Source organism: Pangasianodon hypophthalmus, chromosome 12 (genome assembly GCF_027358585.1).
Source record: "Pangasianodon hypophthalmus isolate fPanHyp1 chromosome 12, fPanHyp1.pri, whole genome shotgun sequence".
Lineage (NCBI taxonomy): Eukaryota > Metazoa > Chordata > Actinopteri > Siluriformes > Pangasiidae > Pangasianodon > Pangasianodon hypophthalmus.
This window is the reverse complement of record NC_069721.1, coordinates 24,510,509-24,526,488: the sequence shown is the minus strand read 5'-3', so window position 1 is coordinate 24,526,488 and position 15,980 is coordinate 24,510,509. Positions and strand designations below refer to the sequence as shown.

Here is a 15,980-nt window from a genome sequence, read left to right as displayed (position 1 = left end):
GGCTCTAAGGCAAAAGATTCTTAACGCCATAGATAAAAGATAAAACGTAATTATTTTGCCTTTTCAAATCATGCATAATAATGCGTATCAGTCATTAACAATCCTGTACAACTGTGTTCTTTCTCTTCAAAATAAGTGCAGCCATGGTACGAAATGAGCACCAGCTTAATACCTGCCCATTGGTTGTATTAATTTACACACTCAAATACTCAGTGGTTCTGTGGATGTTCTTTTCCATTGCATTCCTGGTCGAGGAGAACCTACATATATGGTCCAGAGCAACAGACAGACTACAGTCAGTACTTTTTTGTATAAATACAAAATGCACTTATACAGTGCAGTACTGTATGTTCGACACGTCACTGAAGTGTCATTATTAAAGAGACAGTGAGAAGAAGAGGCTGTGAGCATAGTAAAGATGCTCGTTTGCCTGCGATTCTGGAACAAGAACTCTCCAGTTACTAATATTTCTAATATTATTTAATTACTGATATTATTTATGACATCACTAGTTTTTCTAGCATACAATGAGCAGATATGTATGCATTTTTTTAAGGTGTGTATAGAAGAGAAAGGCTAGGAAGGCTAGGAAGGCTATGATCTGGAGCATTTTCACCACTTTAAATGCTGTAAGGTATCTTTAAACGCTGTAAAGGAGTGGAATGATGTGATGTGAGCACTGCATAAACGAGAGTTTTCAGTGATTTCATCATCCATCCTCCAGGTGCATGAAAGTCTCATTTTTGTGATGTAATGATCTACTAGATTTTCTTTTTAATCACACCAACAGCACAACAAGACATTATCAAGCAAGGAGTGTAAATAAATGGCGCTGGTATGCGTGGAGATAGCTTCACATTCTCACATGTTCATTTCAATTTAGCTCCAAATGTTGCTGAAATGTTCTGCATCCTTGCTGAATGTGAGGCGAATATTAAACACTGAACTTTACGGAGGACAACGTGTGGCCCACATATCTCTACATGATAGTTTGGTTCACATACCATCTCATGATTAATTTAAATAGATTAAAATCTCTAACCTGGTCTGGGTTTTCTTAGATGACCGTTTTATTGTGCAGGACACACACACACACACATTCAGATTACATGGCTATTAGTCTTCTATTTAATGGATTATTAAAAAGATTCCCCAACTTGTTCATTCAGATAGAAGTTTAATTCGGATTAGCATCAATGGGGTTACTGAATTCTAATTGAGCGATCAGTTTGAGCATGTAAACGTAGCTCACGAGTGCAGCTGTGCAGTGAAATGTGCATCAGATTAATACCTGCCTATCAGTCATATTGATTTAAAACGCAAATACTATCTCAATGATTCTATGGTCGTTCCTTTCCAATGCATTCCATTCCAACCTGGTAGAAGAGATCTAATGCACAAAATCCATCAATATGATAATGAGACATGTTTGGTCATCAGTGTGGACTTGAACACGTGCAATTAGAAGGTAAACTTTGCCTGAATGGACTGTTTGCTACGGCATCAATAAGAATAGCGTGATTATCGCTCACATAGCTTACACAGAGGATGATCTGGTCTCCTTGGAGCTCGAGGGGAAACTCCAGGACCGTGAACAACCACAATAATACACAAAACACACACACACACACACACACACACACTCCACATGAGGCGAGATAATTGGTTGAGCAGCAGGCTCATTCGTGCGTATCAGTAAAATGTTGATGGTGGACTCAGAGAGAGGAGGCGAGAGGTGATTGGGGGTCCGGATAATTGCAGCATTGCCATAAGGAGGTGTGTGTTGATTCGTGGGTGTGTTTACAAAGCGCAGAGAAAACAGCAGAGTAGATGGCACACAACGTAATTAAAGCTTTGTCTCTGAGACCATTACAGTCGAGTTTTTTTAAAATAAATAACTAAACACAGTCCACAAGATCCTCTGCTACACCATAAACCAGTGGATCTCACTTTTATCTCACTTTTTAGCTATAGTGCCTCGTTAACAGACTACAATATATAATTTTATACAATTCTCCAAATACTGCAAAGTATGTTTATAATGCAAATCTGATTGGTGTTGATTTGTTTTCTATAACAGCAGCTCAGATAGTAGTGCAACTGCACATCACAGGCTCAAGTTTAACAATTCATAGCCATGAAAATTCAGCCAGGAGGTGCTTAGTATGTGGTCTCGAATTATTAATTCGTGTCCTAAAAAATTGCAGCCATAAATATATTAACTACATGTGACCTCAAAAATATTAACAACTTTTGTCTTCAAAAAAATTACGTTGAGGCCTTGAAATTATTAACAGCACTTTGCTTGGAAAATATTAACAACCAGTGGCCTCAAAACTCATTATTATATATTATTATATATTGTTTATATTATACAATTTAACTATTTGTGGCCCTGAAAATAGGCTCAAACATACTAACTAATCATGGCTTTGGAAAAATGAATTACTCTTGTCCTCAAAATATTAACTACTTGTGTCATCAAAAAATTTAACGCAAGGCCTCGACAATATTAACTTGTGGCCTTGAAATAATTATCTGTGGCCTCAACACTTTCATTTTGGTGGAGATTTGGTAGCAAACAGTGCAAAAAAAACAACAAAAACACTGAAAACAAGAACCAAAAACCTGAACTAGAGATACAAGGCGAAACATCCAGACTATGATCGAGACTAAGTTACAAACAGCATCACACAAACACAAAACCAACAAAAGCTTGACAATGAGGTGCTTACAAGCTAGACTTATATAGTGCTAAATCAGGGTGGGGTGAGACGAGACACAGGTGATGGTGGTTAGGACATGTGACATGCTGGGGCTGATGGGAAATGTAGTCCTGTGTTTTTTGGGTGCTACTATAACTGAAATTACAACAGGAAGCTACTCAAACACGTCAAACCCAGCACTGATGAGTGCTCACGCGTACAGGATTTACAATTCCCGATCCTTAGGAGACTGACGTTGCCAGTTTGTTTGGAACACAATAACTAAATATTTATAAATATTTTTCAAGTAACACAAAGGAAAGACTAGGAAGACTGACATGGGGCATTTAAAAGCTGTAAGGAATTTGATAAAAGAGTGAATAAAACTCACCTGATGATGCGACTGTCATAGCGTAAACAGGAGTTATTAATGATTTCATCAGCCGATCGGTGTGTTTTAAGGTCTCCTGCCTGTGAGAAGCTCATTTTCATGATGGTACGTGATGATTTTCTGTTTTCATATCAACAACCAGACATCATCAAGCCATGGGGTGTAAACTCCTTTAGCGTCCGGATGAGCGTGCATGCAGACACGCCACATGTCCTTGGAAAGTGATCTGTTGGTTCAGGTTTGGTGGGAAACACAAACCAGCTGAGGTTCCATAACTTCTGGTTTGAGACACACTTCATGAACACACTCAAATACACTCCATCACATCCTAACACGCTCTGATGCTAATGCTGAAGAGCCTGAGCGCTGCTGAGTTCAGCGTTTTAGCTCATTTCACACACCTGATTCACATCAGCAGCTCATTAACACAACCAGAGTCCATTTTAACACATTCTTTAACTTTAGTTCTAGTCTTAGGCTGATTGAGGTTTTTTTTTAGGAAGTAATCATATTTTTAGTCACAGTGAAACCATCTGAAATCAACGTGTCAGAAAAGTGGCAAGTACTGTCACTTTTTTATTTGTTTGTTTTTTACTTCCCAACCAATCAGGTCACAGCTCATGGAGCTAATGTGAAAAAAGGGAGAAAAACAAACATGGAGGACAAAGTGCGGTGAAAAATGGGTCTTGTTAGATACTGAATATGAAGAGATTTTTGACACGTTAAATGGAAAATTTTGCTAACATCGCACAAGTCACACGAGCAGCTCAAAATCTGCCTTCAAAGCTACAACAAGGACAAACAACCCCCTCATCACCAGAGTCACACTGACCTATATTTCACCTGCATTACTGAGAATAATCCATCTAATGTAGAGAGCAAGCTAGGCTCGTTAGTTAGCTAAGGCTAGCTAGGAGTGGTAGTTATAATCGTTTGGTTATTGTTGCTTTAGTCTACATGCCGTTTCAGTCAGTGAAAAACTAAAGGTTTCACGCTTTTTCACTCATCAAAGTTCCACAAAATGTCCTTTTTCAGCTTTCAGAATGCAAATTCAGTTATTTCATTAGTTTTAATTCCTTCTTAAAAACAACACCAGCTTGTTTTATGAATGCACATTGCCATTACAAAGTTGTTCTTTATCTTAAACTATCACACAGCTACAACATGAAACAGATCCTTTATACTAGTGCGACTCTAATGAGCAGTTTCTACACTACATGCACTTAATAAAAGGAAATTAATTACATCAGGTACAGTTGGGGTCATCAGTTTACATACGCCTTGCAGAATCTGCAAAATGTTAATAATTTAACAGAATTTAAGGCAACATGATGCATTAAGAGCTGGGGGGTGTAAACTTTTGTACAGGATGATTAGTGTAAATTGTTATTATTTTGTCTTCTGGGAAACATGTAAATGTCTTATGTAGCTTCTGAAGGGCAGTACTAAATGAAAAAATAAGATCTTGAACCAAAATAATAACAATTTACCCCAATCATCCTGTTCAAAAGTTTACACCCCTTTGGCGCTTAATGTATCTTGTTGTCTTCTTGAGCATCAGTGAGTGTTTGCGCTTTTTGTAATAGTCGTGTTCGAGTCCCTCAGCTGTCCTCAGTGTGAAAAGATGGATCTCAGCATCATATAGCTGCTGATGGAAAGGAGTCAAATATGCAGAAGATGGTGGAAAAGCAGAGAAGGTGCAGGACCTGGAGGATTTTACTGAAGAACAGTGTGCAGTTTAACTGCTCAGGACAAACAAGAGACTCATGAACAACGATCACAAAACATAAAAACAGTCGCTGATCATCAGGAAACACACACAGTATTAAGAATCGAGTGTATGGAAACTTCTGAACTGGTTCATGTGTGTAAATTCAGTTATTATTGTGTCTTGTGGACTAGATGGAAACATCTGCTGTGTGAAATCGCTTATTCAGGGCAGAACTTAGTAAAAAATAAAATGCAATTTTTATGATCACTCTTATTATTATTATTTTTTTAATTATTAACATTTTGCAGATTCCTGCAAGGCGTATTTAAACTTATGACCACAACTGTGTATGCTATTTCTAGCTAGCTAGCTTTATACACTAGCAAAACAATTTTTCCAAGGACATAAAACATTTCTTTACAAAAATAACTTCACTGTAACGGAAAAGGTTGCTAGTTAGGAAAGAGGTTATGAGAATGACAAGAAGATTCAAAAACCACAAAGCTTTAATGTGCGGCTTTTACATGCGCAGATCAGAGAAGTCGAGTGTAGATCGTTTGTAGATTTAGGAAAGTATTACATGTCATCATATATTTTCAGCAAAAGGGTGAATTATTATTTATTTATTATCGAGTTTGTCTTCACGGAAAAACTTGTTAAGAAACATTTATCATGTCAGTGTTCACCATGGCAAATGATTTCTGCAAGAATCCTCACCTTTACACAGGAATTTAATGCCAGGAGTTTATTGGAGTCCATTTGTAAGGTTTATCAGTTAAACATTTCCATTAATGTAACAGATACAGTCAGTAAATAGTAAGAGTGAGTAATGAAGCATCAAACAGGATCAGTATTAACTCCAAATCTGTCTGAGTTCATCTGAACCCCTGATCATTGTAGATGTCAGATATCTATAGGTAGATAGAAACGTTATTTTACCAGTTTAAGTGCCATTACACAGGCTTCACAGTGAAACTGCCTTGTTTTCTCCTGTACTCGCTTTCAATTAACTTCTGCTACAAATCACAGGTTTATATTAATGCCCTCATTGTAATACGCTATCGTTTCTATGGTAACAACTCATTCATAGGGACTCGTACAGTGGACACTCCACATAAACAGATTTCTAAAGATTGGTGATATGGTGAAGTTTTCTGTAAGGAGATGTTTATGGAAGGAGTCTCCAGTGTCAGGGCTTTTTAAGAGCCAGAGGTAAAGCTGTAACTTTCAGTTTTCCAAAACACTGCAGTTTCTCGCTAACAAAAAACAACCAGCTGCATTCTTTTTAACTTCGAGAGAGTAAAAGAGAAGCTGATGAGGGAACGACTGTTTATAGCTGCTGTAACGGAAGTGAGAACAGGAACTAACTTGGATGTTGCACAGAATGAAATGTAAATTGAAGAATCGTACTCACTGACACGTTGCTGTGGTATAAGGGGAATAAAACACTTGAGGACGTGCTGTTATAGGAAAATAATCGACTTCAGGATGGTTTTATTCTTCTTTAGATTGACGTATTGCTCCACATCAGTGAATAATAATAAATGCAGAAAAACATGCTTTAAACGGATAGTAATGCTGAGAGTTTTATTTCCATGCCAGTTTTGGTGTTTATAATTCTCTAATAACTCTGTTCATGCACTCTGTAATTATATTAATTCTGAATAAAACACTTATGTCGATATAAAATGGACACTTTGCTCTTTCTGTAGCTTCGTGTTGAAGCGCATTTACAGCCTGAAATAACAAAAATCTATTTTCTACAGAACCAAGCGGCTCTTGTGTATCCTCTATCCTTTATGTGTGTATCCTCTATCCTTTATGTGTGTATCCTCTATCCTTTATGTGTGTATCCACTATCCTTTATCCAGTTCTCTATCTGATTACTTTATTCATTCTTTTTTCACCATCAGACTTCATACAGTCTAAAACAGTCCAGAATGTCCAGCACACACCCGGGTTCCCTTTCAGTCCCTCACACAGCGTCGTCTATGTCCCCGGACGTCTCTGTTGAGGTCGTCGCATGTTGATTGGCTGCTTGTTGAACTTCTCCATGATTTCTTTGATGCGTGACAGGTTGGAGCGAGCGAGTCTGAAGTCGCACTGCGTGGCTCCCATGTCGTAACCGACTTCACACACTTTACGGGTGAGACCGTAGCCTTCGGCTCGCACCGTCACGCTGTACTCGCCCGGGTTCAGCAAACGCCAGTAATCTCCATCCGCGGCTGTGGGGAAAAAAAACAAAACACACAAAGTCATTGCAGCATAGAGAACTGATCCAACGACATCTATGACGAATGACATGTCATACTTTTTCATTTTATAGTTATATTTAATGTTGTGGAACGTCCAAGAAACAAGCTAGTTCCTGTTGTCGCTGTTATAGCAGCTATAAACAGTCGTTCCCTCATCAGCCTCTCTTTATTCTCTCTCTTAATGTTAATAAGCAAAAAAAATGCAGCTTGTCGTCTTTTATCACCGAGAAACCACAAAGAAGTGTAAACTCCTGTGTCCTGAAGATGTTACATCTTTACAGCTGACTGTTACAACATTTATTTATTATAATGTAGTTTATACCACAGCAAAAATGACTGGTTTCGGATTAGCTCATAGTTTTATGTCGGCAGCAAAGTCCTTCTAGTTAAGCAGTTGTAGCTGAGCGGTTGTTTTCAGTCGTACAAGACCAGGCTGAATGTGCAGAGACCAACAAACCAGAAACAGATCAACAAGATCACATTTCAAACATCGATTAGACAAAAAGATTGCATGAATAATGTGAGAAAACTGTTCAGGTTGTTCATGTTTCTCCGTAACTAACTGAGCAAGGCGCTGTGTATTTGTGTACATCAGTGTGAGATTCAGAGGCATTTTTTGGTAACATCTCAACCAAGATGAAGATCGACTCTTTTTACTTACGCAGTACAAACACCATGTTGAGTCTAAATAGCAGTTTATTAATTTGCCTGAAGCTACAATTCAAACATGATACAACTGAGCAGCTGAAGGTTCTGTGTCTTGCTCAAGAGCTCACAACCTTCCGATCTCTTGCCCAATGCTTTAGTCACTGAGTCACCACTGACCTTTACATTTCACCTTTGCTTTTAAAGCAAGAAAACGAGAATATTTTTTAAAAATGTATCTAAAAATCGTTTAATCCGTGATTCAGCACAAACATGAATTTTGAGTGTTTATAGACTCAGCTCTTGAGCAGTTGAATGGCTGAGTGCTCTTGAAATCAATATCATGACAGTCCTTGCTAATGCTAACTCTAGCTGAACCACCATATGTTCTGGGGGTGCAGGTTAAGTCACGGGAATGGGGTTTGGGTTCAAGGAGTAAAAGAATCATTCAAAGCTTTTATTCAACACCACCTACTTAACCTTTAAGACCTAATCTTGACACATTTTGACAGATCTTGCCTAATGCACCTTTAATTAAATGGATTTACACAGAAAGAACAGAAGGCAGCCATAGCAACGGCTCTGTGTGTGTGTGTGTGTGTGTGTGTGAGTGTGTGTGTGTGTGTGTTTAGCTAAATAAAGTGAGAGTTTGCAGTTTTCATACCCTAAAGTTATGAGAAAGCTAAACACCTCAGTTTGTTTAAACACTGGTGGAAGTGAGTTAGCACAGCTAAAATATCTCAGCATAAGGAAATAACACACACTGCTTTGTGCCTATAAATACTCTACATTTACCAGTTACCATCAGAAGTGACATAATTGGTTGAATGAAGTCGACGTGTGTGAAATTAAAGTGTCATGTGATCTCAAAAGAAAGTTCCCAGACCCAAGAACCCAGAGTTTGTTAGAGAACATACCAAAACTAAAAGCATTGTGAAGACCAAGGAGTCAGAAAAGTTCTGGAAAAATGTGGAAACCAAAACACTACTCATCACCCTGAGACCAGCAGCACAGCAAACTGTGAAGCATGGTGGTGGCAGCATCATGATGAGACTTGCGTCTCTGACTAATCCCCTCTTTACCTGGTCACTGACTTTGGTTGGAGGACGTGGTTGTGCCAAATTCCTTCCATACTTATGCAAGGTGCTGTCTATGTGTTTAGACTTTAGCAGTAGCCAAATCACTCCAATCAGCTTTGAACAATAACGTGTGTGTGTGTGTGCGTGTGTGTGTTTATATTAACCATCCTCTCTCTGGGTGGGAATGCACACACAGTCATCGTAACTGCCTTTGCTGCTTCATAATCAGCTCAGGGGATTGGCTTACTGTGTGTGTGTGTGTGTGTGTGTGTGTGTTGGGTATCTCCAATCCACAATTAGGAGCAATGACTCAAGCTGTAGGTTTCAGGCTGACACACAGCTTCAGGAAAGCCAGGCTGCTCTGCCGCTGCAGTGTAAGTGATCCTACACTCTGTTTCCAAGATACAGCAAAAACCTGGCAGAGATAAACTGCTTCTCTTCTTTGTGCATCTATCTGCAGCACAATACTCTAATTAAACTGGCGTTACGCTGGACGATTTTGGCCTGATTTTGCTCTCGCAGACAAAAATCACACGCTGTAAAAAAACAAAGATTTGTTTGTGGGTTGAGAATGGTGGTCTTACAGAGCATAATGTGATGTCATTTATTTTTGATTGAAATCTCAGAGTGTGAGATTTTGCTACGACTCTCATCGACCAATAGGAGGACGGCAAACTACAGATACGGTAGCTGTGATGACAAAACGTAAGCGAAACATTCTAACAGACAGAAAAAAAAAATCTCATTATCTCAAACTCACTGTGAATTTGTTTGTGTGTATGCGAGCCTGTTTTCTGGAAGAGCTGATTTCTGCATCACGCTGATTGACGACGTAAACCGTATCGTACGTAGTAATTTTTTTTAACCGCAGGTCCAGAGGATCGTTAGCGATCAGGTAATCTGACATCGAGAACACACGCTATCACACAGTCTGATATAGAGTTCAGCACTGAGTTTATTGGGATCGTGTAAAATGTGTGACGTGGAATAAGTGTAAATTTTTTTTTACGGATTTAGAGGGAACGATGACAATAACATCATGATTTAAAAAAAATCACTATGCATGAAATGCATCATGATATTTTGTTTTCCTGACGTTTGCGAAGATCAGTGCAACAAACACAAACGCACCAGGGAAACTAAAAAACAAACAAACAAACAAAAAACCTACAACTAATCAATTTTTCATTTTAGTATTTACAGTAGAACAAAAGCTACTTTTGGCTACACAGTTTTAATTTGCCTTGCTCTTAATAATTAATTTAAATCTCTACAGTACTAGAAATACTGCTAATCAAAAATATGACGATCATTTTATTATCCCAACATTAATAACAGCATCGTATTGTACTGCACTGATGCTAAAGCAACTGGCCTTATTACTGACACTTTCGCTAATTTATTATCAGTCATTACACCTGGAAGTTACATTAAGAAGCAGAAATGTAAGAACATATGAAGATAAATTGTGAAGATAAAAAGTGAGGTGTTTGTAGCTGCTATAACGTAAGTGAGAACAGGCACTAACTTGTTTCACAGAAGTTTGATGACATTAAACGTAACAATAAATGGATAAAAAGTATGACGTGGCATTCCTGGCGTGGCACAAAATTCATTTCTTCATATGCTGATCCCATTTTTATTGTATCTTTTATGAAAACAGAATAAGTTTCCAGATCTTTACAGTAGAATTGCTGACTCGTACTTCGCCGAAATGCACTGTACTGCCTATGTGTTTTGTTTTGTTTTTTGTTTGTTTGTTTTTTTATTTCTAGACTTTGTGTGGTGAAACGAGTAAAATAAGGCAATAAAATAAACTTTTTTAAACAAAATTATAGCTTTTTTTTTTTTTAAAAAATTGGAATTAAGTTCCCATTGTAGTGTGTCCTTTAAAAAATTATAATAGATACAATAAAAAAGCTATTTCCGTGTTTTTCCCGTCTCCATTTCACACACAACTCAGCTGTATTGTGCCAGTATTACAGATGAGAATACGAGAGTATTAAACTATTAGAATAGAAATGTGAGTAAGTGTACCTGTGCGGATGTCGTGGTTGATGCCCTCCACACTGACTATGGCATTGGCGATGCCTTTCCCCTGCATGTCCCTCACCACACCCTTAATACCCCGATGAACCTGAGAAAGAGAGAGATTCACAAATCACTGAATCATTTTTCAATTCATTTCACCTAAAACATGCAGGAGAAATTATTCAGGAGATAATCAGCTTTATTTTATATTACTGTAGCTGAATAATCTTCACCGAGGTCAGTGAACGGAGCTAAATGATGTACGAGTTGTTAAACTGAAGCTGCTTGTTAAGACGACACACTTTACAGCCCACACACTACACTTCAGTCCTACAGTTCCTAAGGCTTCAGTGATGGATGATTCACAAACAAATGATTCTTTTGAAATGAATCATTTAAAGGAGTCAGATAAAATAGGTTCACAAGCACAAACTACCACTAATGCAGCTAATAATGATTTTATTTTAGGATCTAGTGATAGAAAATTCCTAAACAAGTGAGTTACTTGGAATGAATCATCTAACTAATGAAGAATCATTTTATTTAAGGATCTAGTGATGACCAATTCACAAACAAATGAACATTTAGGAATAAATCATTTAATTGAGTTGGATGAATCAGCTATTTGTTTATTTATTTATTTATTTATTTTTTTTATTTATTCTTCATATTGTATTTTATTTTATTGTGTCTGTCAGTCTCATTGGAGGAGGCGTGTACTCTGTCTGTCAATCATGTAATAGGAGGCGTGGGCAACGTATCTGTCAGTCAAAATGAAGGAGGCGTGGCCTCTGTGTCTGTCAGTCTCAGTGAAGGAGGCGTGGCCTCTGTGTCTGTCAGTCTCAGTGAAGGAGGCGTGGCCTCTGTGTCTGTCAGTCAAATTGAAGGAGGCGTGGCCTCTGTGTCTGTCAGTCAAATTGAAGGAGGCGTGGCCTCTGTGTCTGTCAGTCAGAGTGAAGGAGGTGTGACCTCTGTGTGTGTCAGTCAAATTGTGCACTTGGTGCCTGTCAATCAAAGTCAAGGAGGCGTGGCCTCTGTGTGTGTCAGTCAGAGTGAAGGAGGCGTGGCCTCTGTGTGTGTCAGTCAGAGTGAAGGAGGCGTGGCCTCTATGCATATCAATCATGTTAAAGGAGGCATGTGGCCTGTGTATCTGTCAGTGGCAGTAAAAGAGGAGTGGCCTCTGTCTCAAAGAAGGAGGTGTGGCCTCTGTGTCTGTCACAGTGAAAGAGGTGTGGCCTTTTGCCCTTTTGTATTACATCGAAATAGATCTAAACTGATTTGTATTGAATCTCTTCTTCATATCACGTGATATATGGATTAGTTTTGTGAACTCGACATCCATCACTTCAATATATTTATTTCTCTAGACCTGAAACAGATGCTGGAGTGTATGTCACGTAGGTGGAAATGTCACTTTGCTTGTAATTCAGTATTGCAGTAAAACCCATGTGTGTGTGTGTGTGTGTGTGTGTGTGTGTCATGCCACACTCCCACTGCTAGCATTAATCAGATTTACTCCATACTGAGTCGAAAGCTGTGTAATCTCCAGCTTAACCGTCTTAATCATCTGAGGAGGAAGAGAAAACGTTCATCACCTCAGTGCTGGAGCTCTGTATTACTGCAGTCATATATCGGACACATATGTTGTTTCAGTATGTGTGTGTGTGTGTGTGTGTAGGTGTTTGCGCTGTACCTGTTCCATAAATCTGAGCTGTGACAATCAGTCGATTATATCTCATTTGTGCTTATGTGTGTGTGTGTGTGTGTATACCTGCTCCATGAACACAAGCAGAGACTCGCGGTTGTTCTCCCACTCCTCAGGCAGCTCGCTCTCATGAGGAAACTTGTCACAGCCCACGTACATGGACAGCTCAAAGCAGTTGGTGTGGAGGTAGCTAAAATCATTCATACCTGAAAAACGGACACGTCCTCGTAATAAAGTACAGATAATACTGTATATCACACATGCATGTATAACCTGTTAGATGTTATGTGTGCAGGATGGCCAGGTCTGTGTTATTTAACAAAGAAAATCATGTGTAATCGTTGATAAGGTGAAGTTTTCTGTAAGGACATGTTTATTATGTAACATTTATGGAAGGAGTCTCCAGTGTCAGCGCTTTGTAACAGTCAGAGGTAAAGCTGTAACTTTAAGACAGAATGACTGTTTACAGCTGCTAAAACGTAAGTGAGAACAAGAACTAACTTGTTTCGTGGATGTTGATCGACAAGAAATGTAACGAGAAACAGATAAAAAGTACAATGTAAATTGTAATCGTTAGCAAAGTGCTGTAGTATAAGAGGAATAAAACACTCTGTGTCGTGCTGTTACAGGAAAATATTTCACTCACGCCACTCTGTGATTATTTTACTGTAACAGTAGCATGAACTGTGGTTTATTCTTAATAAAGTGTTATCTTATCATATCATATTCTTTACTTCAAAAAAGGAGATTAGTAACCAGCACAAGTGAAGCTTAATCAAGATTCATTATGGTTGCTATGGTTACATGAACAACTCCTCATATTTTGAAGAAACTGAACTCTGATGGGTTATAAATGTTCTGTCATTCAGGTTGTAAATTGATTGTGAAGAACCTGTGGGATAAACAGGAATAGATGAAGAGAAGAATGTATTAACTTTCCGAAATGAATTTAAAAAGAATCGCCTGATTGTGTGTATATGAGAAAAATTCAAAGTTGACACAGCTATCATTTTGCTTTCTAAGGGTTTATGCATAATGAAAAAAAAAGTCAAAACTGGACGAGGTTTCAACAGGAAATAGTTATCTTATTGTATCTATTGCACGTTAGCATGATTACTTGCAATATAAATTAACTTGTTTAAAAAATAGATGGTGTTTATATAATTCTCTGGTCCTTTTTAAACACTTTTAAACACTTTTAAACACTACGGTTCTGAGGTCATACTACAGCCAAACAAATGACGAAACATCTTTATTCCCAAACCTCACTCACTTCCTGCGGCCGTGTGCCAGGACGCCCCGTTGATGTTGCCGTCCTCTTTGGCGAAGTCGTGTGTGTGACACACCCTGCGCGTCGGGGCTGTCATCAGCCGGTGTGTGGACGCGTACGAGAACGCCAGCCAGCGGAACACCGGGTCGTCCGGAGTGGGCGTGGCCCCCTTCAGAACTCCAGATTGTCGAGTCCGGTCATAAGGGAAGGTCACTACCAACTCGCCGCCTTGAAGATTGCCCCCTAAGACGAAGGGGATCTTGTCCATCCATCCCAGCAGTGCCCGCGTCTCCATGGCAACCTGTCATATTGAGCTATTCATATCTCTGCTTTAATAGTGATATAGTCTATATAATGCTCTTATAGCAAGATATTGTGATTTTTTATATATATTTCTAACACTAGATAGGTAGGGAAAAGTGAAAAGTGTATCTCAGGACTGTTTTTGGAGAGAGAATGTCCTCAAACATGAGGTGAGTGTGTGGGGAAGTTTTAATCTCTCAGGATTTAACTCACTAATTAACAGTTAAAAATGAAAAAAGAAGAAGCACTGGATAGGAACAGACTGCGAGTAATCTGGATTATGTAATCTGTTTACCTGTGATTAAAATATATGTGCATGTTTATACCGCAGCGCTGCTGAATTCTGGATTCTGATTGGTCAGAAGATGTTGATTACTTTTCTATAACAGCAGCACTGACAATAGTGCAGGTTAATATTAATGCACCTGTTCTAATACGTTATCGTTTCTATAGCAACAGATCATTCACAGGAACTCGTCCTGCAGACGCTCCACATAAATAGATGTTTATTTAAGGTTTGTGGAAGGAGTCTCCAGTGTCAGTGCTTTGTAACAGTCAGAGGTAAAGCTGTAACGTTAACTTGCAAGCGATGTAAATAGTCTCAGCAGTTTCACCTGAAGAGCTTTTATTTTAGTGTGTATAGGTCTGTAATACATCAGGACACTGCTGGTTGTCATTTTAAATATGTACAATAACCCCATTATTAATTATTAATTGTATCTATTTAGAGTTATTTATTAATAGCTTGTTATGTCTCGGTTAATTTATGGAGCAGATTTAGTTTCTATAACAAGAGAGTTAAGACGAGGGCTGTGACAGCAATCAGCACTGACTGTGACTCACACATGCTCAGAAATAACCGCAACAGCAGCACACACTCTGCTGAACACGATGAAATGTGTGTGTGTGTGTGTGTGTGTATACATGTGTATGGAAATAACCACCTCTAAAACAGTGTGTCAGCCTGGGTGGTTTGCCTCTATTTTCTAATTATGGCTGCCGTGCTAATGCAAACACTCGCAGCAGGGAGCTCAGAGTTTCTCTTTACTTCCACAGCAACAGCGTTTCTGACAGAAATGTCACACAGGCCACTTTCAGCAGCATTCTGCCCTAAATAACGACTTTTGGTGCTTGTTTTTAAAGTGAAAGTTTGGTGAAGAATGCTCATAGAGCTAAGATTGAAAGAAAAACTAGCAATGTTAGTATGAAACCGTTCATTTGATTTGTTCTTAGCACCAAAGTTCTTATCTGTGGTTTCTCTTATTACATACACACACACTGATTATAATTTCATTCACGACTTTCAAACCTTCGCTAGCAATGCGTCTGAAATTAATGTTCAATTTGCTGTTGCTCATAATGCAAAGCAAATGCTCTGTGAGAGGAGAAATTGGGGTTTAAAAGCTGCTGAGAAGTGGCGTGAATGGGCAGCCACGGAAAAAAAAACGTCAAAAAGATCAGGACTAAACAGCATGTTTAAAATGCAAGTCCATTAACCAGGAAAATGTGTTAATAAATGAAGTTCTTATTAAATAAAGACGCTCGAGCCAGAAGAAGTAAACAGAGTGGCAGGCGGAAATACGGCCGATACGCACTGATTACTAATTAGTTTTAATGAACAGATGAATGTGTACAGAATAAACTCCTTATAAAAAAGTTTAAAACAGCAGGCCAATTGACAAGTCAGGAATGAAACTGTGTGTGTGTGTGTGTGTGTGTGTGCTGCTGCTGCTGTACTGAGTGATGATGATACTGTCCCCACCCCAAAGTTGATTATTTTCCTTTATTTAACCGCATTTCCTGAAGTGTTTTATTCCTCTTATGCCACAGCAATTTACCAAAGATTACAATATTTATTCATTAAATAGCATCAGCCTTTCTTTTT

At 38.6% G+C, this 15,980-nt stretch overlaps 1 protein-coding gene across 1 annotated transcript in view; it reads right to left on the bottom strand.

Moving 5' to 3' along the window:
* Positions 1–5,537: 5,537 nt before the first annotated feature.
* cpxm2 (carboxypeptidase X (M14 family), member 2) overlaps positions 5,538–15,980 on the bottom strand; it is a 50,864-nt gene continuing 40,421 nt past the window's right edge. Inside the window, exons 11-14 of the mRNA XM_026914653.3 lie at positions 13,796–14,093; positions 12,589–12,728; positions 10,824–10,923; positions 5,538–7,032 (exon numbers count right to left, since the gene is read on the bottom strand). Coding sequence (XP_026770454.1) covers positions 6,797–7,032; positions 10,824–10,923; positions 12,589–12,728; positions 13,796–14,093 — 774 coding nt within the window. The 3' untranslated portion in view covers positions 5,538–6,796. The remainder of the gene's footprint in view (positions 7,033–10,823; positions 10,924–12,588; positions 12,729–13,795; positions 14,094–15,980) is intronic.